This window comes from Oenanthe melanoleuca, chromosome 4 (genome assembly GCF_029582105.1).
Source record: "Oenanthe melanoleuca isolate GR-GAL-2019-014 chromosome 4, OMel1.0, whole genome shotgun sequence".
In the NCBI taxonomy this organism is placed as follows: domain Eukaryota; kingdom Metazoa; phylum Chordata; class Aves; order Passeriformes; family Muscicapidae; genus Oenanthe; species Oenanthe melanoleuca.
This window is the reverse complement of record NC_079337.1, coordinates 25,630,904-25,653,975: the sequence shown is the minus strand read 5'-3', so window position 1 is coordinate 25,653,975 and position 23,072 is coordinate 25,630,904. Positions and strand designations below refer to the sequence as shown.

Here is a 23,072-nt window from a genome sequence, read left to right as displayed (position 1 = left end):
CCACTATGTAAACTACACTGTAGGAGTCCAGCTGTTTTTTGAATGCCTCCAGGGCTGGTGACTCTACCCCTCCCTGGGCAGCCCATTCCAATGCTTAACTAACCTTCCTGTGAAAAAATTCTTCCCAACATCCAGCGTGAACATGCCCTGGCACAGCATGAGGCCATTTCTTCTCATCCTGTTGATACATGCCTGGAGAAGGGGCCAACCCCCACCACACAACAACATTCTTTCGTGTAGTTTTAGAGGACAACAAGGTATCCCCTAAGCCTCTAAGTTCTTTTGGGTGAGCCATGGGCTGCCAGCTTCTCCAGGAGAATGCTGTGGGACATAGCACCAAAGGCTTTACTGAAGTCCATCCACAACCTTTCCCTTATCCAATGGGCAGGTCACCCGGTCATAAAAGGAGATTAGGTTAGTCAAGAAGGACCTGCCTTTCCTAAACCCACAATGTGGCCTGATCTCCTGATTTTATTGTACACACTGATAAACTAGCAAATGCAACTTAGTGCACAAGCTTCTTTGTAAGCTGCCTGAAAGGCAACTAAGATGAGATGGTAAAGTTTCCACCTACATTACAATAGAAGAGAGATGCTCTAAACAGAAATTTATTTTTAAAACTATGTGGATGGATAAAGCATACTTGTTTCATATTTCACACAACCACAGAATAGTTTGGGTTGGGAGTGACCTTAAAGATCACCCAGTTCCAGCAAGCCCTCTGCCATGGGCAGGGATACCTTCCATTAGATCAGGTTGGTCAGGGCTCCATCTGACCTGCCCTTGAACGCTTCCAGGGATGCGGCACACGCAGCTTCTCTGGGCAGCCTGTGCCAGTGCCTCATCACTCTCATCATAAAAAATTTCTTCCTGAAACATAATCTAAACCTACTCCCATTCATTTTTGAAGCCATTCCCCCTTGTCCTCACCCTGCATATCCTTGTAAGTAGTCTCTCACTATCGTTCTTGTTGACTCACTTCCAGTACTGGAAGTCCACAATTAGGTCACCCCAAAGTCTGAACAACCCCTTCTTTCAGCTTTTCCTCATAGGAGAGGTGCTCCAGCTCCCTCATCAGCTTGGCAGCCCTGCTCTGAATTGGCCTGATTGCCAGAGGAAAGGAAAAAATGAGAAGCGGGGGGGAAAGGTAAAAGACAAGAGAAAACCAGGGAACAGCAACACCCAGCACTAGGTATTAAATAAGTACTGTTAACTTTGCCCCATTCAAGACTCTCGAAAAGGGCTCCAACACCACACACAGCTGTCACGCCAGCAGGGGAACGCGGAGAAACGCGAGCTTCCGGCGCTTCCCGGAGCCGAGGCGCCTCCTCCCTTCCCAAGGCCTCCTTGCGCAGCCAGGACGCTGCCCGGGACTGACGCGGCGGCTGCGCCCTCAGCGCCCCGCCAGGCGCATGCGCCGCCCCCGCCCGCCCGCGGCGCGCTCTGACGCGAGGAGCGTAAACAAAGCGGCGCCCTGTGGGAAGAGGGAAGCGCTACGTGCAGGAAGAGGGAGCCTCCATCTTAGGCGCTCGTCGCGGCGGCGGGATGGCGACGGATAGCCGGGAGGAGAAGGGTACGTGGCGGTAGAGAGGAGGGCAAGTGTTAGGCCCTGGGTAGCGGGGAAGTCTCGGGTCGGGGATCGGGCCTCCGCCTGAGCTTTCCGCCTTCCCTGGGGCCACCTTGGATGCTAGTGCTGGGCCTTCAGCCCGGGAGACGTACATCTCCTCCAGGGGAGCGGAGGGGCGGCGGGGTCAGGCGTGACCCTTCGAGGATGATTTTTTTACAGAAGCGCTCCCTGTATTTTGTTGGGGAGCAGGGAGGAATAGGGCCGCTCATACTTTGGTGTCACGGCGGCAGCGGGCTCGGGGCAAGGTGACTCGAGCAGCGGGAAGAGGGAGAAGTTCGTGGGCCGTAAGTTTATTATCGACAGCGAGTTACTGCAGGTTGTCTTTTCTCAGAAAGTATTTGCGATTTTTATTGCGGCTTTTTGTTTGTGCTTGGATCGCTAGGCCGTTTTGGTTTAGAGGTTTTTTGCCCGATTTTCTGAGGGGGATCTAGTTACTTTAGTAAGCAGAAACTGGTGTCGAAATCTCATTTTGGTGCTTGCTGTTTGGCTTTTTGCAGTCAGCTGTGATTTCTGTGCACTGTGGGTGAATAAATTTGAGTTAGAGGAATCGGACGATTTCAGAGCCATTGCTCTGGCATAATAATAATCTGGGGTAATTAGTGTCGAATAATAGAATCACAGCTCTTATAACTGGCTACCGCTATCCACGGAAGCGGAAGTGATCTGTATGTTTTCTGTGAGGTTATATTAATCAGTTCTCCCAAAATAGCCTCTTTAAGAAGCAAAACCAAAGGTAGGTGTAGCAGATTGCCGTTTGGTGGTTAGTGCAGAGAGTTGTACTAAAAAAAAGGTCAAATTATCGCTAGGGTGTTGTGGCTTGGATTGCGTTCATTTGAATTTCAGTGGAGAGTAATGCTTCGTAAAACCTTTTGCATTATATGCATCCACAAAATGGCTTTGTCGGAGTAGTGAAGGTTTGCTGTCTAATATTTATTGTGAAACTATATGACATGGAAAATTCCCAGTAGATTTTGTTAGAACTGATAAATAAAATTATTAGCAGTGCTTGATCCTTAATGATATTATTGTAAGACTGGTGGATTAGGGTATGATCAGGTTGTGTTGAAACAGGTCTGATCGCCCACTGTGGATGAGCAGTGAATTTGAAACGTTTGCTGTTGTCATCTACAAATTTTTATTCATATAATTATTTATCCAGTTGGGCTTGAATACTTTTCTTAGTGTTTGTTAATCACTGCCAGTGGCCAAGTACTATTTTTATTTTAATTTGTTCTTAATTATTTCTCATGTGCAAGGGATTATTTTGACTGAATAGCAGGTGCTGATGCACATTTGCATCTGAACTGATTTCTGTTGTAAGTGCTCCATTGGAAGAGAAATGCTGTTTGACCACTTTAAAAAAGCATAAATAAGTTTAGTTTGAAATCACAGGGTCTTGTTTCATTAGTGTGCCAAATCGGATTTTTGCTTGGACCCTTCCAATAGTTCTAATTCTCCCGGCCAGCCAAGGAAATGGTCTCACAGGCTACCATCCTGCTATTTTGGGTGAGTTAAATTTGTTCCTGGAAGGATCCCACAAAAGACAAGTGGGCAGGAGAGCCCTGTTGGAAAGAAAGAGCTCATTTGATCCCTCCCTCTTCTGTGGTGATGAAGTATAAAATACCTGTTCTTTGCCGTTTTTCTGTTTCTGCTTTTGTGTTTTTCCTGATACCTCTCTGAGATAATTTAGCTTTTCAAGTTGAACACTAACTGGAGCAGATCAGTGAGAGGAATCATCTTTGCAAGTCAGTCAAGCAGTGTATCCAGTGCAAGTGAGAGACAGGAAGCAGGCTGCTAAATAAATCTAGAAATGTTTTTCTAAACAAATCAGGTCAATGTGCCTGTAGAAGGGGATGGGGGAACTTGTCCTGCTCCTGTCTCCTGCACCCCTTTTTAAGGTGCCAGCTGCAAATGATGCCCATCTAACCTGCAAGGGATTTAGGAGGGAGTATGTGTCATAAATTTTCCTTCTCATTTACTTCCGAATGAGCTGATACAGGAGTCTTTTAGCACCTTTGAATGCTGCTGCACTAGGTAGGTGAAATGTAGTTTACTCAAGTATGCTGTTATCCCACCAAGAGGGAAACAAATCTAAGGTTCGGTATGTGTGATTTGAGATGGATGATGTTTCATTTTCTGATACCAGTGCACCTCTTTTTCATTAGTGTCCAGTAGAAAAACCTTGAGCTCTAGACTTGCCAAACGTCCTGTGGGCAAGCAGAATGCAAGCCAGGAAATTTCATCCCATGTTTTGCAGTTATACAGCCATGAGTATGACTCTCATATATTTATATCAGTCACAGCAAGAATATTTGCTGTGGATGTATAGGTGTCTACAAACATAAAGGGCTGTTCCCAAGAGAATTGTGATGCAAGTTTGTCTTGCATTTAAATGCCTGCTAACTGTAAACTACCAGGGAAAGATTTGATAATTTCTCTCTGCACCATTTCCTTTGCATTAGAGACACTAGCTGAGTAGCCCAGGGACCACTTTTGCATTCTCCTACCACTGAAAATGTGGAGAAGTGCCAGCAGGAAAGTTAGTGCACATGCTGACTTCAGATTTGGTAGTATGTAGTAGGGAAACAATTGTAATACTATTTTTTTTAAATTATTATTTATAATGTGGATTATGTTTGGAGTTCTTTAATATCAAGCTGTAAAATTTCTTTCATGGCTCAGTATTTTGAGATAGATAAGCTGTCAAAATCTGGAGGACTTAATTTGCTGCATTACCCCAGTTTCACACAGTACAGGAATCCTTACCTGCATCTGCTATGGATATTGCAAACCAGCTGAATCCTTGGAGGTTGCTTTGGTTTCTTTTTACTGAGCACAGAAAATGCAATCAATCACAAAGTGGAAAGAACTAAGAATTTTGGAGAGATTACAAAATTAATACCTTTTTTATTTTTCCCTTTGCATACTTAGGCTTAGTTCACTCTTACTTTTTAAAGTACTTGGAATATAGATCTGTACCTTAAAGGTTGTGACTCCTTCTTCTGATAGAATCGCCATATGTCCACTTTGGTTTCAGGCAAAGTGAAACAGCCAGAAATGGTGATAGATTTTAGAAGTTTTATGAGCAGGTGTGGGCATTTACTGCTTCTGGCATGAATTTTCTTTTAACACTTGCCCTTTTGATCAAGTTGTGAGGGTTTTTTTTCAGAACAGCTCAGAGTTAATGATGCAACAAATAAGTGCTGCTTTCCCCATTGTGTTTTTTTATTTGTAAGTGAACAACAAAACTCACCCTTCTAATACAGCAATGGCAACAAAAATAGCGGTAGAGAGATAATTCAACATGTTTCAGAATTTTGCAGAGATAAGGGTCCCTCCTCTTTACTACTGGCACTCAAACAATCTCCTCGTCTCCCTTTTTGTAAAATTTTATACAGGCTTTTATGTTCAGCTTTCATTTGTAGGTCAGCTTTCCTGCAAAGCTTTTGTGACATGAGGAGCCAACTTGGACCTTGTTTAGAGTTCTAAATGTGTCTTGTGACATATTTTAATTATTTTATTATCTTTCCAAATGAAAGTGTGGAAATAAATCAAGAAGATGTCAATTTTTGCTTTGTTACAGATCTGTAGCCCTAAAGGAAATGTTTGGGTTTGTAAATACTAGTTCTGTAGTTTACATATCCTGACTTTTTATGGTTGGTTTTGACTTTTTTTCTGTATTTTCAGACGGTGAACTGAATGTTCTGGATGACATTTTGACTGATGCTCCTGACCAGGATGATGAGTTGTATAACCCTGACAGTGAGCAAGACAAAAGTGAGAAAAAGGGTATGTGGCTTTGGTAGTGGATGTTCTGCAGAAGCAAAAGCGGTAAAAAATGTCTGTCTTATTACAGTTGGCCTTTGAAGTAGTGGGTTTTGTAACTTGATTCAAAGAGTGAATGAGTTCTAAAAGCCTTTTTTTCATGGATATGTGCTTTTTTACATGACTCTCCAAGCAAACAGTCAAATCAATTTCCTTTTGTCTTGAGCAGTTGCTGAGTCTTTCTTGTTCTGAATTTATTTGCTGTTAGCAAATATCTGTCCTTTTTGGCTCAATGCAGTGAGATGGAAGTGGAGCAAAGGAGTTGCAAAATCTGATTCCAGCTCAGATCTTGATTTGGCTTTAGACAAGTCCCACATTAAGCATTTAATTTAGCATTTCTGTGTATAAAATCTAAGAACCATATACCTCTTTGTGAAGTAAAGTACATATTTTAGAACATGAGCTGTTCCTAAGAAGCAGTTTTGAATGTTGCTGCGAAGCCTACAACGAAGATGCTCCCTATGACTGCAGCAGGGTAATTACCTAAAATAGAGAAAGTAGGAGCCTCTGTACAGTTTTTGTTTGATATTGGAAATAACACTGAACTTGGTATTTCTTTCTGTTTAAGGATCAAAAAGAAAAACTGACAGGATGGAAAATGCTGAAAGCAAGAGGCAAAAACCTTCTGTGCATTCCTCGAGGCAGATAATGCCAAAGCCTCCCAGTTCATCAGTTAGCAATAACAAGAGAATAGTGAGTATAAAAGGAAAGCCAGTGTCAGAATACAAGACTGAGGAGTATCAGAGATCTGACAGAAACAAACGCCCAGATAGTGATCGGAAGATGAGAATGTCAAGCAGTTCCAGGGAACCTTATAAAGGACAACCAGAAAAATCTTACATGAGGAAGAGGGATATTGACAGAAGGGCAAAGTCTTCAACACCGGATGGTTCAGAGGTATTACGTGTTCTTGCTGCCTTATAAATAAAGCACATTCTCTTAGGACTGTGTGTGCACCCTGACAATGTTATATGACCGCTGATTCACTTTTTCTTTAAACATCAGAGAATCAGGCATGATGTGGATAGAAGACCAAGCAGATCTAGCCATTCTTCTAAGGAAGAGGTGAATTCTGAGGAGTATTGTTCAGATCATGAGACTGGCAGTAGTGGTTCCTCTGAACAAGGCAACACAGAGAATGAGGAGGAAGGAATGGAAGAAGAGGAAGATGATGAAGGGGAGGAGGATGAAGAGGTGGAAGAAGATGGGGAGGAAGATGAAGAAGAGTATGAACAGGATGAGAGGGATCAGAAGGAAGGAAATGACTATGACACGCGGAGTGAAGCCAGTGATTCTGATTCTGAATCTGCCTCTTTCACAGATGGGTCAGTCAGATCTGGGTCTGGTTCAGATGCATCAGGTAGGCAGCATCTTGCATGCTAGTGGAAATACCTTGCCACTGAATGTTCGGCTACTTTTAGAAATAACCACTTACTGACCATGTCAAAAGTAAACCATGGTAGCAGAAGTCAGGAAGATGTTAATTATGAAATACCATAGGCAAGGAAAAAAAGTACTGGAATGTGGTAAAACAAAATTGTGAACATCCAGATTACTGTGTTGAGGATTCATTGTGTTCTTGACTGCTTTGGCCTTGCTGTTCAATGCTTTGAAACACTAAAATCAGTGTTTTCTTGTGTATCTAATGGCTTAGTTTTCTACACTATTCATTTTAATTCAGTGTTGAGCTGTTTGGTATCCGTCTAGATGAGTGACCAGGTAGACAGGTGTAGTAAAAGCACCATATCCCTGGGGAAAGATAGCTGAATCTTAGAGTGGCTGTGTTCAGCATAGGAAATCTAAACTTAAGTTAAAGTTATTAGCTATTAGAGCAAATTTAGAATGAAATAAATATTTTAAGTAGAAACTAGGAACAGTTGGCTTGTATTTGTATATTGTAACTGGTCCTAACTTACTGAAGTGCTAATGACGTAAATACTTTTGGGTTTGGCTGTTCGTTGTTTGTTTTTTCTAGGAAAGCAGCTTGCAATCCTGTTAAGATTCCTATTGTGTATCTTCCTTGTCTGAAGTCTCCATAGGTGGTCATCCTGATTAATATGCTGCCTTTTTTAGCTCAGCTCTGCTGTTCGGAATTAGAGACAGCAAGGTGTAACCTACAGACAAGTGAAGCTGTAATAATTGTTCTAAAAAGCACTGTGGTATAACATAACATTTTCTTAAGAGTGTAAATAGTTGCCTGTGTGCCATAGTGTTTTGTTTTCCTGTCTCTCACCGTTTCTTTGAGCTCTGAATAAACGAGCTCCTATCACTATCGCTACACGGTTTGTGCTAGATGTTGCACATTTGGGTGAAGGCTGGAAAGAAGCACTAACCCACCCTTAGTGGAAATATAATAATCATAAATTCTGTCTCTAAACATTGCACAGATTTACTAGATTGTTGCCTTTCATCTTCCTTTTGTGACTGAAAAACTTGAGTAACTAGCATTTGCTTCTTTTGTGCATGATAGTTTTGTGGCAACAACCTCAATTTTAATGTGCAAGCCAAATGGTAACTTCACTTTTACTGATGCTGTTTTCCCGTCTCATCACTTTTTGATCTCAGCTTTGCCTGTGTTTAAAATATGGCTTTTATTTTTTATGGTTTTTTTAGATGAGAAAAAGAAGGAGAGGAAGAGAGCTAGAGGTATCTCTCCAATTGTTTTTGACAGAAGTGGAAGTTCTGCATCAGAATCATATGCAGGTATTCTTCCCTTTCATTGCTTGTCATTGTGATTTGCATCAAATCGTAATGTGTAATCTAAAATAAATGTAACTGGCTGTAGAAATTTATAGGGTATGTAGCTTTGTATAATTTGATATTGACCTCTGGCATGTTGTGTGTGGATACTTTTGGGCGGGGGGGAAGTAGGCTTTCTTATTACTTTAATGCTATTCTGTTGCTTAAGTGGAAATTTCACTTTTTTTTTTTTTTTTTTTTTTTTTTTTTTTTTTTTTTTTAAACTTGGAAGATGATGATTCAGTGACTAGTTTTCTGAGTAGGAAATTGTTCAAATACTATTTTAAAAGAACAACCCCAAATCAAACAACCCAAAACTGAAACCAAAAAAAAAAAAAAACCAAAACAAAACACTCGTGCACATTGAGTAGTATTTTTTGTGTGTGTGGGTGCGCGCCAGAAAGCATAATTTGTCATGAATGAAAATTGTATGGGACAAGGCTGTAGAAATTGTATATTATCTCTATTAAGGCTCAATCTGAACAAATGTACTTTGGCTAAACACAGGTTCAGAAAAGAAGCATGAGAAATTATCATCTTCCGTTCGTGCTGTCCAAAAAGGTATAATTTAAATTTGAATTTTTAATGCATGCCCCATAGCAAGCCATTGTCTCTGTTGATTAAATTACCTGTAAGTAGTGATGTTCTGATATAAATCAATTTGAGCACGTCATTGTTCTGAGCATGAGAACTGAATCTTGAGCTACTTTTGCATGTTTTGAGAGTGATATGCAAAAAGTTCAGTCACTTTGCTCTGCATAGGCAGCAAATTTAAAAGGAAGTGCTTAAAACTACAAAGAGGAACAGCATTCATCATTCTCTCTTGAACAGTTTGTGCTTGTTACGAGTGTTACCCCATCATTTATGCGAAGATCCTTAAGCAAGGAAATAAGTCCTACATATCGGAACATCACTGAATCATGCTAATTTAATTTTACTTTTTTCTTTACTTGGATATCTAAGTTTTAGTTTTGGTTTGGTTTCCCCTGGTATTTTGTGCTCTGCAGCTTTGACTGAGTTGGGTGGTTGACTGTGATAATACATAGATAGGAAATGGGTGGGATACCGTGTATTTGGAAGGAAGCAAACAACTATTTGGTGGATATTTACAGTTCAACTTACTTGATACTTCGTTTTCTTTTCAGACCAAACAAGTAAACTTAAATACATTCTCCAGGATGCAAGATTCTTTCTCATCAAGAGTAATAACCACGAAAATGTATCACTTGCTAAGGCAAAGGTATGTTGAATCTTCTTCCAGCTGATCCCTTTAGCTGTTTTCAAACACACCCACTTTAGTTTGTATGTAGTTGGATGCATTATTTTCTTTATCTCTTGGATCTCGGCAGATGCAGCAGCAAAAGCTACTGGATTTCAGCTTTGAGGAATTACACTAGGTGTCCATTGCACCACTCTGGTGGTTTTGTATTGGCACGTGTTCTTTGGAACAAGTTACAGAGAAAATACTTGACTTGCTGTTACACAATATACACAGAGTAGGTGATTCTATTAATGAAGATTCTCTAAATTAGGATGAAAACAGCATTAAAATGATTAAACAAATCTCGGAGTCCTTGGCATGCTTGGTTCTCACTCTCACTTTCGCCTTTGAAGGTGCAATGAGCACCATTCTGACTGGTGTTTCCTTTAGCTCTGTAAAGGAGTCCATCCTTTTTTGTGCTTTATCCTTGTATGGAGCTGCAGTAGTATCCTTGCTCCTGGAGTTATTGGAGTGGATGCTTTGTCTCTCAGTGTAAAGGTGTCAGTGCTTTGACATTGGACTTTCATGAAACTTGCTTTTGTGGTGTCAGTGTAATAGGTTGTTCAGTTTACATCAGGGCTTTACAAGCAGCCAAAAGCCATGTAATCTGACTGAAAGCTAGCAAAAACCCCAAATAGTTCTCTGATGGCTATAATGAATTACCAGAATCAGACAAACACTGATCTGAGTTCAGAGTAGGGCATGAATACTTACCTTCACTAAAAAAACACAAGGGATGGAATGTTGACTTTGATATGTAAATCCTATTCTGAGGCTGAAGCTTGTTTGCCCAGAAAATGGATGGAGGAGTAATTCAGTAAACTGTTACTCTACATCTCAGCTCAGTTGGTACCTTAAAACAGGTTGGGTTTTATTGTGTAATGGCTGGTGAAAGGGAGAAGATACTACTAAGGCTAAACAAAGTGATTTGAATTGTCTCGCCAATTTAGTGTTACTCTGTCTTTCACATTGCTGGCATTTCAGTGAAAGAGTTTTAAAGTCTGCAAACTGTCTTAACAAATCTGCAATACTATACATGTCTACTTGCCCAAGTTTTAGCATATATGCTGTTTTTTCATAATTTCTGTGTTATATAATACATAAATTCTGTAAGTCACTTAAAACATATGTGAAAACTTTCGCCCTTACTGTTCTTAAGTTATCTGCCCATCATTATAATTACAGTGGAAGTCTTATAGATGGTCTAAATGCTTCTTCAATGTTCAACAAAAATGAGCATTTTAAGTCCTAGCACAAGGCAGGCTAAAATATTTCTTGATGGAAATTAATTTTGCAATACCTTTTTCTTTTTATCATTTTCTATTCCAATACACTATTTTGGTCTTGTTTTCTTTATCTATATGATATATTTATGTTAGCTAAATCATTTGAGATGAACTCTTTTATGTTTTGGTGATAGGGTGGGTGTTTTTCTGTTTTAGGGAGTATGGTCAACACTTCCAGTGAATGAAAAGAAGCTTAATGCTGCATTTAGATCAGCAAGGAGTGTTATTTTGATATTTTCTGTAAGAGAGAGTGGCAAATTCCAAGGTAAGGATAAGTGAGCTATTACCAAGGTGAGTGAAAGTGAGTTTTATGTGCAATAGCCTCTCTGTTGTATCTGTGTTACAAGTCATACAAAATCCTTTAGGGTTTGCAAGATTATCTTCAGAATCTCATCATGGAGGATCACCTATACATTGGGTGCTGCCTGCAGGAATGAATGCAAAAATGTTGGGAGGTGTCTTTAAAATTGACTGGATTTGCAGGTAAGTAATTGTGCATTTATGTTGCTGTTAGTAACAAGGCATTATAATAGCATTTCTGCGTGTTACTCAAGTGCCAACAGCGTCCTTCTGAAACTTGTTTCAACCAGAGATCTATCCTCACTGTTCACTTGAATAGACAGCTGTGGATGAAAAAGAAAAAAAATTCATGTAAGAACAAATCTGTCTTGATCTGAACAAAGAAACTGAGCAAAGAAAATACTACTGTTCTAAAGCAGCATATGAAATAATGCAAGTATTGCGTAATGTATAGGTTGTGAGCAGTATGTTTATTGATTTAACTGAGTTCTTACAGAAAATATTTTAAATCTCTGTTAAGGAAAAAAGTTACAGCAGTCCCGTGAAACACATTGCGTGGTTGTACAAGTATGTTGGACTGCCAGAAAGACTTAATACAGGAAAAAACAAGACTTTGAATTAGAGAAAAATCTGTGTTGGAAAAGTTCTATTGAAGCTACTGACTCCCTACACCTACAGCTCAAAGCACTTCTAGCTTCATAATTAGGTCAGTGCTCAGGAATTTATTTCAGTAGGTGCCAAGAGCTACCACATGTAAAGACTGGTCAGTGTATTCAGATTGTGCTTGTTTATTATCGCACCATCTCAACATTGCACAAAGACCAAAATATTTTCTTTAAAAGGAGAGCCTGTATTAGTATGGAGTATATTAGTTACTGCTGGAATAAGTCAAAGTGAAATATTCACTTACTAATACGTAGAATATAAGAATATTTTCAGAGACCTGGCAGTACAAAGAATAACATGATTATTTTATATGTAATCTCCTGCTGTATATGTTTTTAATTCTTAATTTAAAAAACGGAGGCGAAACTATAAATGGTGCCACTTGCATGTTTAGGCGAGAATTGCCGTTCACTAAGTCTGCTCACCTGACCAATCCTTGGAACGAACATAAGCCAGTAAAGATTGGACGCGATGGACAGGTTTGTTAATTCTTGCTTTTTTTCCATAACTGACACTCTCTAGTGCTTGCTTCCAGCTTTGAATGTGCCGGAGATTAGGCATGTTTTCACAGCAGTTACTTGCAGTAGAGTACTGTGGCAAAGGCACTCTGCTTCTTTCTAATGCCCTTGTGGAAAAAGGAAAATGAAACAATACAGTGCCAATTCTGTTGTCATCTTTGTGATAGTTTGCTTCAAAACTGTGTGACATTTTGAATTTGGAATGTGACGTGCCTTCCATTGTATAGTGTGCAAGCTATGTAGCATCAGGTTTTAAGAAAAAGGTCTGGTGTTTCCAGTTGTGCTCTGTATTGCATTTCTTATATATACTGTATTGCTTGAGGCATAGATTGCCATTATAGAATATATGCTAAACAAATTTTAAGTGGGGGCTGGCTCTGTCTTGTCAGACATACCAGAGTTACAGGTATGTTGCTGCTGTCATCATCCAAGCTGTGGGTAAAATAACAGGTTCTGCTTTAAGACAAGGTGGGAGGTAGTCTCCATACTGTATGGAAAATGTCAACTCTGCGTTGAATTGTTTTGCTCACAGGTATGTTTGCTTTGTTGTGTAGAGGAGAACAGTAGTTTTGGTCTTGTTTTTAGTTTAGTGTGAACTTAGCTGAAATCCTTTTTTTTTTTTTTTTTTTTTTTTTTTTTTACTTCTGTTAAATGATCAAGGAAGTTTCTTTTTTAAAATGTTTTGTCCACAATAGACTTGAAATCTGGATGTGAGTTTTAGCTTTTTTCATCAAATTACTGTACTGTTATGGTCTGACACTTGCTCTCCCTGCTTTTCAAGTCTGCTTATTTCTTTAAGTGGTTGTCATTTATCCATTTATATTTGCACAACTCTGAATGGCTCTCCTCTTTTGAGGATATGTACACTGAAACTCTGCCTTTATGACATCATTTGGGAAGGTGGTCTGCAGTCACCGGTTTGAAGAAGCAATTTTTGGGATTGTTTTGCACCTGTCTCCTGCTAGATTTATTCGATTGCCCAAGTTCTTGTACTGGAAGAGAGAATCAGCAAGTTAATGTCTGTCCCTTTCTCCTCCAGACAACTTGCAGTGTCCTATGGTCGCCATTATCTCCATCTTGTTCCCCTTACACTGCATATTTCTCTTTTAATCTAGGCTGGAGAGATCTGACTTGCTCAGTCATTGCATGAAGGAATTGTTCCACTCATTCCATTATTCTTGGTGCTCTGCTTTGAAGCTTTTCCATTTCTATTGACCCCCTGTTTTTTGAGAGGCAGGGGCACAACTGCACCCAGTATTTGCAGTGTGGGTGGAACATGAACTTCCAGTGTGATACAATGGCTTTCTTATTCACAGCTCCTTTCCTAATAACCGTGAACACACAAACTGCTTGTTTGGACTGCAGTGAGACGTTGAGTTGGTGTTTTCTTGGACCTGTCTACTATGCAACTCATACTGAGTTGTAGTAGGCAACTTCATCAGGCCGTGGCTTTATATGTGGAGCTGGGATGGATTTTTTTTTCCTATGCGTGTCAGTTTTCTTTCTGTAATAGGTGGTTATTTTCTTTGTGATGAAAAACAGTCCTCTGTTTTTATAGCAAAACAGGGATGTGGCCTGTATGTCTCATGGGAAGATATGATTATCCAAAGTGTTGGACTATTTTATGAAAATTCTAAGTAGTGCCTAAAGAGTGAAAGGTAACGTAAATGAATTTTGCTATCTCTAGTGATACTGAAATCTCTTTAAAGTGTCCTTTTTTTTTGTTTTGTTTTTTCCTTAAATGTATGTTGTCATTGTATTTAAGGAGAGTTTAATTTCTTCAGTTTATAAACCACTACTGAACTTCTAACTAATTCTAGGAAATTGAGCCGGAATGTGGAACCCAACTTTGTCTTCTCTTCCCTCCTGATGAAAGTATTGACTTGTATCAAGTCATTCATAAAATGAGGCACAAGAGAAGAATGCACTCACAACCCCGATCAAGAGGACGCCCATCCCGTCGAGACCCCGTTCGGGACGTGGGAAGGTTAGAAACGTTCTTTGGACTGATAATAGGCACATGTGTCAGAATAACGTGATGGAGGAATGTGATTCGTCAAAGCTTTCCCTGCGATAAAGAAGAGAGAAAATCCTCAAATCAAGCTGCATGGACAAGTTTGTGGCTTCATTGAGGATTTCACATGGTTCCCCGGTCTTTCATTTTTCAAGAGGAAAATGGGGATCTTTGCTTTTGCAGAAAAAAGCTCTTTAAAGTTCTGTCTGTAGTTTAGACTAGATCATTTATTGAGCTAATGCAGCATGTAATGCTAGCTGTAGGTAAGCTTATGATTATGAGCAGGCTAGATGGAGAGGAGGAAATATTTATATGCCAAAAATGTGTTAATATCTTGTAAAAGCCTTTTCTTTCAGGTGTGTCTCTGGATAAGCCTTATCAAATATGGGACTTTTATAAGGATCACTTAGAATTTTGCAGAAGATGCCGCCTCATTTTTGAGGATAAAATATTTAAGTTATTTTGATATTCAAGAGGAGCATTATTGGGACTGTTTCAAATTGTGTCACCGTGATGTGTTAACCCTATTGCCAAATATTCTCTAACATGTAACCACTGAATTCACACATCTTGCTGAGCTTCTGAAAACAGTAGGTTCTTTCCAAAAGGGATCAAGTGGCCCTTGGAGACCCGGCAACAAACCAAAAAGAATGGCTGTTGCTGTGTCTGTATATACAACCTTTCCAGATGCTGGCAGTACCTGTGGACTTAAAGTATTTTTAGAGGATCGACATGGTTATTGATCACTGCTATATGAACTTAACATCATTTTCCAGAAAAAAGGGGGTATAACTTGTTACAGAATTGGAGAAGTCTTTGCAAAGAACTGATACTAGTCCTGCCAAACACCTTTTCCCCGTGGTAGCCACTTTGCATACAGACTGATGTATGGTTTGGGCTGAAACCTTTGGTTAAGTTTCCTTTTTGTGGAAACGTCCTGTGGTAGGTACAGAGCCCCAACAAGAGTCCCCATTTCCTTGAGCTTAAAAAAAAAGGACACTGTAACGAGTAGGTAGGAGGAAACCTGGCAGCGCCCCATTATTTTTGGCTTTAAAGGACTGAACACCAAGATGGCTTTTGGAGTTAAGCTAAGAGGTTTCCAGTGCAATAAAGTATATACAAGTGAAGGTTTTGCAATGGACTGCAAACTATACATATAACACCACCACACCTTCTCAAGCCTGCCAGGGCCTCCATTTATGTATGTGGCTTACAGCTTAAAGTCAGTAGTTGGACTACTATATGAACTGTTTCTATGATATTTTATACCGGTCGTAAATGCACTCTCAAAACTACAAGAAAGCGGTATGTTTATTCTTTACACCAGCTTTTATTTTCTTTGATCTGAATTTGCTGTAGATGCAACTGCTTTGATTTTTTGGGCTTTTTGCTCATACTAAAGAATCTGCTTCCATTTTAAAAAGCTTAGTAACTGGGTATGGTGGGCTTTAAAGACTGAAGTTGGGGAAGGGAGGGAGAAGTCACTATTTATAAAATTAAAAGCTATATAAGCTTGTTACTCAGCCAGCAAGTTGCACAGTAATTAAGCAGTTATTAAAGTGTTAATGTCTTGTCATAAGTAATTATACTGTTGGGGAGGTGGGTGGGAAGGGAATGGTTTTGTAGCTGCTTTGTGTTTAGAAACACTGTTACATTAGTATTTGAGTCTCCCAGTACAGTAATGTTTATGTACCTTGGAGAAAAATAAGCAGCCAGTTGTCAGCTCTTTTTTGAGCATAACAGCAACTGGAATTTAACTTTATAAGGAAGAGCAGAGTTCTTAACATCTTTCTGTCAAAGAACTGTTTTTATAGAAAAGAGCCCTAATTATTCTAATTATTAGGAAGCTTGAGTATTTTTAAATTGTAAAATGCACCAGTGCATTGCTAAAAAATTGCTTAAAACAGAAATTATTAGAAATATTATGATTGGCCTATTCAATTAGGAAAGTCACAGTTAAAGCTGCGGTTTCACAAAGCATACAGAGTTTTATTTATAAATGTTATGGAAGTAGACCTTTTATAGAATTCTTTACTCCATAACTATCAAATTCAGTAGTCTTCATTTCAGAGGTTTCTGGCTGCAATGTTCTGTGAAATTTTTTGTTATCCTGTAGGTTGTTTCAAAATATAATGTGGAAAGTGTAATGTTAATGCCTAAGTTTGAGTTTGGTTAGACAAATTTACCTTTTGTTTGGTATGAAGGTACAATTGGGTGGAGTTCCTTCCTTAACTACCAAAATTCCTCTACACAGAAAGTAACAGTGAAGTAATTGAGCTAATTCTGATTCTTACAGTTCAGATTTAAAGCTGTAGAATATTTTGAAGCACATAGAGTTGAAAATGATTACATTGATATCCTGGGCAGCTCAGACTATTCCTATGAGGTATGCTGCTGTGATGAATGCTCCAAGCAACTTTGTTTAATCTTTGATATCTAATTTGTGTAGGCGTCGACCAGAAGATTATGATATTCATAACAGCAGAAAGAAACCAAGGATTGACTATCCCCCTGAGTTTCATCAAAGACCAGGTTAATATCTTAATATGAAGATTTGTGTGCACCAATTCACAAGTGTTTTCTCTTTTAGCATATCCTCATTAATTCAAAAGTAAAATGCTGATATAACTGGGATATAAAAATATGACTTATTCCAAGTGCCGCCTGCTGCTTTAACCCACCTCTCGCAAAAGTCAGTGACACTGTTTCACCGGTTTGAGAGCTGAGTTAACCTAGGCTGAGCCCTTTCCAAGAGCCTTGAATTGTGTGTACATTGTTATGAATGATCCTCTCAAGTGCTGTGATAATGTGGGCACAAGAATAGATCTGACCTACGTGTCAGGATGCTAATCATTAAATGAAAATATTTGAGAAATTTCCACCTGGGAGTGTCAGCTGAGACTGCCTGACTAGCAGCCTTAGTGTTGAGATGATAGTAAGCATTCGGTTATGTTTTCAGAGAGAATTTTCTTTACAAGCTTGACATGAGTTAAGGAGGGGGATGTTGCACTGCATTTTACAAGAGTATCTAATGATAAAGGAATATTTGTTATTTCCTAGAAAGAAACGTTTGCAGTGGTAATGCAGCTACAGTACTGGTCATAGTGCAGCTTGCTTTTATTTTTTTCTTCAGAAAGCACCTATTAAGAAATTGTCACTTTCAGTCTAACAAATTATGCTTCACATTTTAGAAAAGCGCATTCTGCTATTTCAGTTGTAGATTTCTAAACCTGTTCAGAAGATGCCTTTATCTGTCCAGCTTGTCTGCAGAGCCTGAATTCTTCATGAAAAAAGTGGTGTTGCTGCTCTGCATTATTCTAAGGCCATTGTTCAAAAAACAGAGCAAGATTTTTTAAAAGTAATGAAGCTCAGAAGCACTATTTCATTTTGGCACAAGCATGCATGTTGTTTTGCACTGTTCTGCTGAGCTCTTTAAAGGGATTTACTGAAGCTGTAAGAATTCTTTGCCCTGTGGGACTTTCCCAGATGCTTTTTAGTTTAATTTCCTTTGTAGCATTGTATCCAAAATATATTAGGAAATGAGCTTTAAGGGTTGCCCAGATGAGCACATTCTACTGAATATACAGTAGGAAGTAGTAACAGCCACATGCTAACTGCCTGGAGACAGTAGTCTTCAAATTCCTAATTCATTTATCTAAATTTCAAGTCTTTATTTGCACAGTTTCCCTCTTGCTATTTGTTGGTACTATGTGCAACTTCTTACGGGTTTATCGATGTCACTTTTTTGTTATTACATTATACTGCTTATCTGCATTGTCTATTAGAAGCTGTAAGTTTTCAAGAGTTATTTTAAAAGTGAGGGTAATGGCAGGTAGACAGTTTTGTAGCTGGCACAAAATGAAAGGACACTTTCTAATGAATATAATTTTTAAGATTGTTAACTTGAGATGGTAAATTGAATTAATACTGCTTGATGTTCGAACAGGGTATATAAAGGATCCCAGATATCCCGAAGTAGACAGGTAAGGTGTGTTCATGTTATTCATTCTATGCCCTGGTAGCTTGTCTGTATGGATAAATTGGATTTAGTTCTACAAATTTTTATTCCCAACAGACGATTTTCAGGAGTTCGACGAGATGTATTTTTAAATGGGGTAAGTTGTTGCATGCAAATTTTTGGGGAACTTTATATTCAGCTTTCTGCACTTCCAAAGAACTCTCAACATGAATTTTAATATTACTGTCTTTCATTTTAGTCCTACAATGATTACGTGAGAGAGTTCCACAACATGGGACCACCACCACCTTGGCAAGGAATGGTTTGTGTCTTGTTGAATTTAATTTTTCTCCTTGGCATACAGCTTCTTTTTGTTTTCCCCTAAAGGAGCCTGGCATATTCAGTGTGCTCTTAACTCTTCACTTTCCATAAAATGTATCTTTGCTGTAACAGTGCAAAAATTTTAGGGGGAAAACATTGATAGTAATATTTTGATACTTACTTTCAACAGTAGTCTGGCATTCTTAGTAAGCTCTGAGGAGGTAGCAGAACCCTCCTTTAGCCTAGATAGGAGGGTGGGATCACATTCTGTGTTCTGCTAAATGTTTGAGGTAATTGGCTCTCGAACAGCAAAAGCATCAGACAGGTGAACTTGTTCATTAGGCTTATGGAATGGACTGCTGGGCTCTAGCATTGTGCAGTGGCTTGCTTTTGGCTATGGCAATGGAGCATGCACAATACTAGCAAAATGTGCTGCACAGCCTAATTAAAATAAGCCTTCCTGTATTACAGCCTCCACTGAAATGCACTTTTTTTCCCCAGTCGGATGAGCAGATAGATATGAGTGTGCATATCTACAGCTATGTAGATAGTTCATTTGTATAAGTTGTGGTTTTGCCTTCATGTCAAGAGAAGTAGTCATAGTGAGTTTATTTTGGTTATATTTAGGAAGTCTGGTCTGATTTTGCATAACTGTAATGAGTCTTGGCTTGTACGTACTGGCAATGATCAAAAAGCAGTGCCAGATGTAGAGATGTAGCTTCCCATTTTTCTCAGCTGAAGCACAACTCCTTACAACTGTAGGAAGCAAACAAGGTTGTCAGATGGGAGGAACAGTTTTTCAAACACAGTTAAGCCTCCAGAAACTTTTTTTTTTTTTTTTTTTTTTTTCCTCTCCCCTCTTCTGCATGCAGTCCGAGTATCCAGTGTCCTAGAATCCAGTGCTTCCATTTACTTTCTTTGTATAAAAATGCAAGCAAAGATGCTTTGGTATTATGGCAAAGGAAGACCTTGCTGATTGAAGAAATGGAAGCAATCAGCCAAAATATATCTTGTTTAAAAAAAAAATCTGCTAGAATTTTGTCAAATAATTTTTGTCTTGCAAAGTCAGCTTTTTAATTTAGAATAGAAACATACTCATAATGAATGAGTATGACATGTTTCTACAAGAGCTCACTGGTTTGGAAATAATTCTCATAGTGTATGCAGAGGTTTGAAAAGCCCAAAATGAAAACTGCCACATTTAAGTAGTGGAAGTTCTTATGTATGGTATGATGTTGAGGCAGATATAGAAGGGCTGTGGGGAGCATGTTTACCAGACTTCTCCAAGCAGTGGTAGAGCGGTAGTAAAGCATGCCAGCCTAGTAGAAAGTAGTCTGCTGTTCAGTTAGGAGGCTGTGATCAGATTTCTTTAGATGCTGTGTTTTCCATCTGAATGATGCACTCCTTGTGTGCATTCCTTTGCTTCAACAAACTTCCTGTAATTTTCTTGTAGCCACCGTATCCAGGTATGGAGCAACCACCACACCACCCTTATTATCAGCACCATGCACCTCCACCTCAAGCTCACCCTCCATACTCAGGACATCATCCTGTACCCCATGAAGCGAGATACAGAGACAAACGAGTAGTAAGTGTCCACAAAGACATAGGGGATGCAAGTCAGCAGGCTGGAGTAAGAATCTGGGGTCCAGGGGTAGCCTAGCCTGAGCTTTGTTGGCTATGGCAAACATGTTTATGATCTGCATTAGAGTTCATTGAAAAGATCAGTTGTTTAGATTGACTGCACACTTCCAGCAAACTTGAAAAGCCTTTCTCTTCCTGGTGAGGTAGAAGTGAAAAACTCTCAGACTCTTAAACGAGGTGTATGCTTAAATTGACTTCCAGCCTGTCCACCTCTGAATGTTTTCATGCTGAAGTCTGGCTTGAATTAGGACATGCCTGTAACTTTGCTTGTGCTCATAGACAGCAAATTACTTTATCAGCAGAATTTTGTGTTTTAAAACTCCTTACAGGCACATCAGAAAACAGGGCAGATTGTTAAATTTCTCTTAGGTGGTTTGAAAGGCTTCTTAGCTTTCAGGTCTCTTGCTGATGTCTGGCATTTGTACCCCAGATTCTGCACATGGATGCTGGACACTTGTTTGGTTGGGTTTGTCTTTTTTCAAATACTGGGCTTTCTGAAGAGTTACAGCCAGCCATATAGATAAGGGAAGGGAATTCTGATCTGTGAAAAAAAATAGCAGAGCTGTCCTTTCATCACAGCACGACTATGACATGAGAGTAGATGACTTCCTTCGCCGCACACAAGCCGTTGTCAGCGGTCGGAGAAGCCGGCCCCGGGAGAGGGACCGAGAGCGGGAGCGTGACCGGCCTCGAGATAACCGGAGAGACAGAGAACGTGACAGAGGGCGTGATCGGGAAAGGGAGAGAGAGAGGATTTGTGACCGGGACAGAGACAGAGGTGAAAGAGGTAGATACCGAAGATAATCTATCTGGAACCAGTGCTCACTTGAATCAAAAAAAAAAAGCTTGTATTTTTTTGTGTGTTTACAAGTAGTACAATTTATTTTCAGCTGTCTACTTAAAGTTTGTTGTGTAGAAGGATTTATAATGACCCTCTCTATTCCAAGCATGCAGTGAACTATGAACTGGAAAAGCTCAAATAGGCCAAAAATAAAATACACAAAGCTGACACTCAACTTCATGTTTCTATTGGAACAGAGTTGGGAGCAGCTAAGATTGTAGATATTGATTAATTCTCAATAAGTGTTCATCTACTTAGTGACTTCATTCTAGGTTTTTGAATACTGATGGATAACTGCCTTTTTTCTTTTTTTTTTTTTTTTTTTTTTTTTTTGCTTTGATGTTTTCTTCCTGTAGTTTCATATGGTTCGATGGGAGAATGCTGCTATCAAGTATGCAAATATTGAAGTATGATTTTTTTTTTCTGACGGTATGGCAGTGTTGTAGCAGCCTTTTTTTCCCCCCCTTCTTCCCTCCCCCCTCATTTTTTAACCCTGTCTGTGAAGTCAAGTGGTTTTTTTTTTTTCAGTCTTCATTAAGGAAAGCAATATTAAGAAGACACTATTGATACCTAATTTTTAGTTTTTTTAAAAAAATCTTCCCATGTTCAGTAACATTTTGGTCAATTCTCTTGTCTAGTGTCTTTCCAAAATGTACACATTGCTTGGAATGTTCACACCCTGCGTGCGTGGAACCAGAAAATATTGCTGTATTCTACATTGCTACTATTTTTTTTTTTTATATAAAAATAAATTGGTAACTATTGAAATGTTTAAAACTCCATGTTGGGTTTCTTGGTTTTCTAAGCTTGACAGCTTTGGTAATTCCGGCAGTTCTAGGAAAAGATCTTTGTTCAGAAATAGTTTCTTTGTGGTATGTGAAATGGATCTGAAGCCTGTATTTAGGAAAAGGACTGCTGATATAAAAGGTAACTGCATTTCTGTTTCTACAGTGAAGTAGCCAGTAACTCATGCAGCTCATCTGAGTTATTAAAGCCCGATGTGTTCAGCTTAATCATATGATCTTCAAGCTGTTGAGAGGCTGTCCTCAGCCACAACATGCCTGTCTCAGGAATGTGTTAGTCCAGCAAGATCCAGAGTCTGCACATGTGTTCTTTCTAGTGATCACTTGTTACTTCTCTTAAATCAGAAATATTTTAACCCAAATGCAAATTGTAAAACTATGGCGGGGGGGGGGAGTAAAACTTGTAGTGAAAGTTCTTCAGCTTGTCCAGGAACTTCCAAATTTCAAAACTTGTAGGAGTAGCACTGCCTTTGTGGACTTCTTCATAAACTTCCTTCAGTGTCTTCTCTTATAACAAATCCAGACTGTACTTTAAACACTGAAGGCTCCACCCAACTGGGTGCTGCAGCTATTTTTATAAAAGGTAATGTAGGACTGGCCACTATGTGGCATTTGTGGAAATGTGTTTTTTTGATCTGGCAATAGTTTGTGCCCTGTTTATTTTAGTCTACAATCACAGTAAACATCTATGTGTTAAACAAAAAGTTAGACCTCCAATGTATGTTTGGATTATTTAAGCAGTACAAGAGGCTGAATATGTGTTTGGATTCCTCAACACAGCTTATTGTGCACAGAGAGGTATTGCCTGCTAGCTGGAGGATTAGATCAATCTGTCAAATTTAGAGTACATTCTATGTCTAATTGAGAAATGCATCGTAGACCACCTCATACTTTGATACATTTCTCTGCATTATATACGGACTCCAAAATGAAGAGGGGGTGTTGGTTTTGTTTGAGCTTTTTTGTTTGGGTTTTTTTTTGTTTGGGTTTTTTTTTTGGGTTGTTTTTGGGTTGTTTTTTTTTGTTGTTTTTTTTGTTTGTTTGTTTGTTTGTTTTTTGTTTTGTTTTGTTTTTTTGGTTTTTTGTTTGGTTGATTTTTTTTATTTTTTAAATTCAATACCAGATAAGCCAAATTCCTCTGAATAGGTTACTGAAACAAAGCACCTCCTTACAGTGACTTTGCAGCACTTTGTCCAGCTTTTCCCATCTATCCTTTTAACAGTCTCCTTTGTTAGCCCTGTCTCACCAATACCTGTGCAGCCTGCTGGG

The 23,072-nt window shown here is 39.1% G+C and overlaps 1 protein-coding gene across 4 annotated transcripts; it reads left to right on the top strand.

Annotated features, from left to right (window-relative positions):
• The first annotated feature begins 1,429 nt into the window (after nucleotides 1-1,429).
• Nucleotides 1,430-21,780, top strand: YTHDC1 (YTH N6-methyladenosine RNA binding protein C1). Of its 4 annotated transcripts, XM_056490836.1 has the most exons (18): nucleotides 1,430-1,573; nucleotides 5,315-5,416; nucleotides 6,021-6,349; nucleotides 6,458-6,812; nucleotides 8,066-8,155; nucleotides 8,699-8,752; nucleotides 9,337-9,431; nucleotides 10,895-11,003; nucleotides 11,104-11,221; nucleotides 12,099-12,183; nucleotides 14,043-14,209; nucleotides 16,686-16,768; nucleotides 18,183-18,219; nucleotides 18,312-18,351; nucleotides 18,454-18,516; nucleotides 19,969-20,103; nucleotides 20,739-20,946; nucleotides 21,357-21,780. In XM_056490836.1, exons 1-18 carry the CDS (start codon nucleotides 1,546-1,548, stop codon nucleotides 21,404-21,406), a joined length of 2,148 nt encoding a protein of 715 aa, XP_056346811.1. In that variant the 5' UTR covers nucleotides 1,430-1,545; the 3' UTR covers nucleotides 21,407-21,780. The 4 variants fall into 4 exon arrangements, with proteins under 4 accessions (XP_056346811.1, XP_056346813.1, XP_056346812.1 ...); XM_056490838.1 differs by lacking the exon at nucleotides 8,699-8,752; XM_056490837.1 differs by having other exon boundaries at nucleotides 1,463-1,573; nucleotides 20,739-21,780.
• Nucleotides 21,781-23,072: the final 1,292 nt, after the last annotated feature.

Bases quoted from the DNA above. Each gene is read 5' to 3' on its own strand.
- YTHDC1 (XM_056490836.1), top strand. From the start codon at position 1,546: ATGGCGACGGATAGCCGGGAGGAGAAGG. The intron at 8,753-9,336 runs GTATAATTTAAA...TTTTCTTTTCAG, and splicing joins CGTTCGTGCTGTCCAAAAAG to ACCAAACAAGTAAACTTAAA. The intron at 18,220-18,311 runs GTAAGGTGTGTT...TATTCCCAACAG, and splicing joins AGATATCCCGAAGTAGACAG to ACGATTTTCAGGAGTTCGAC.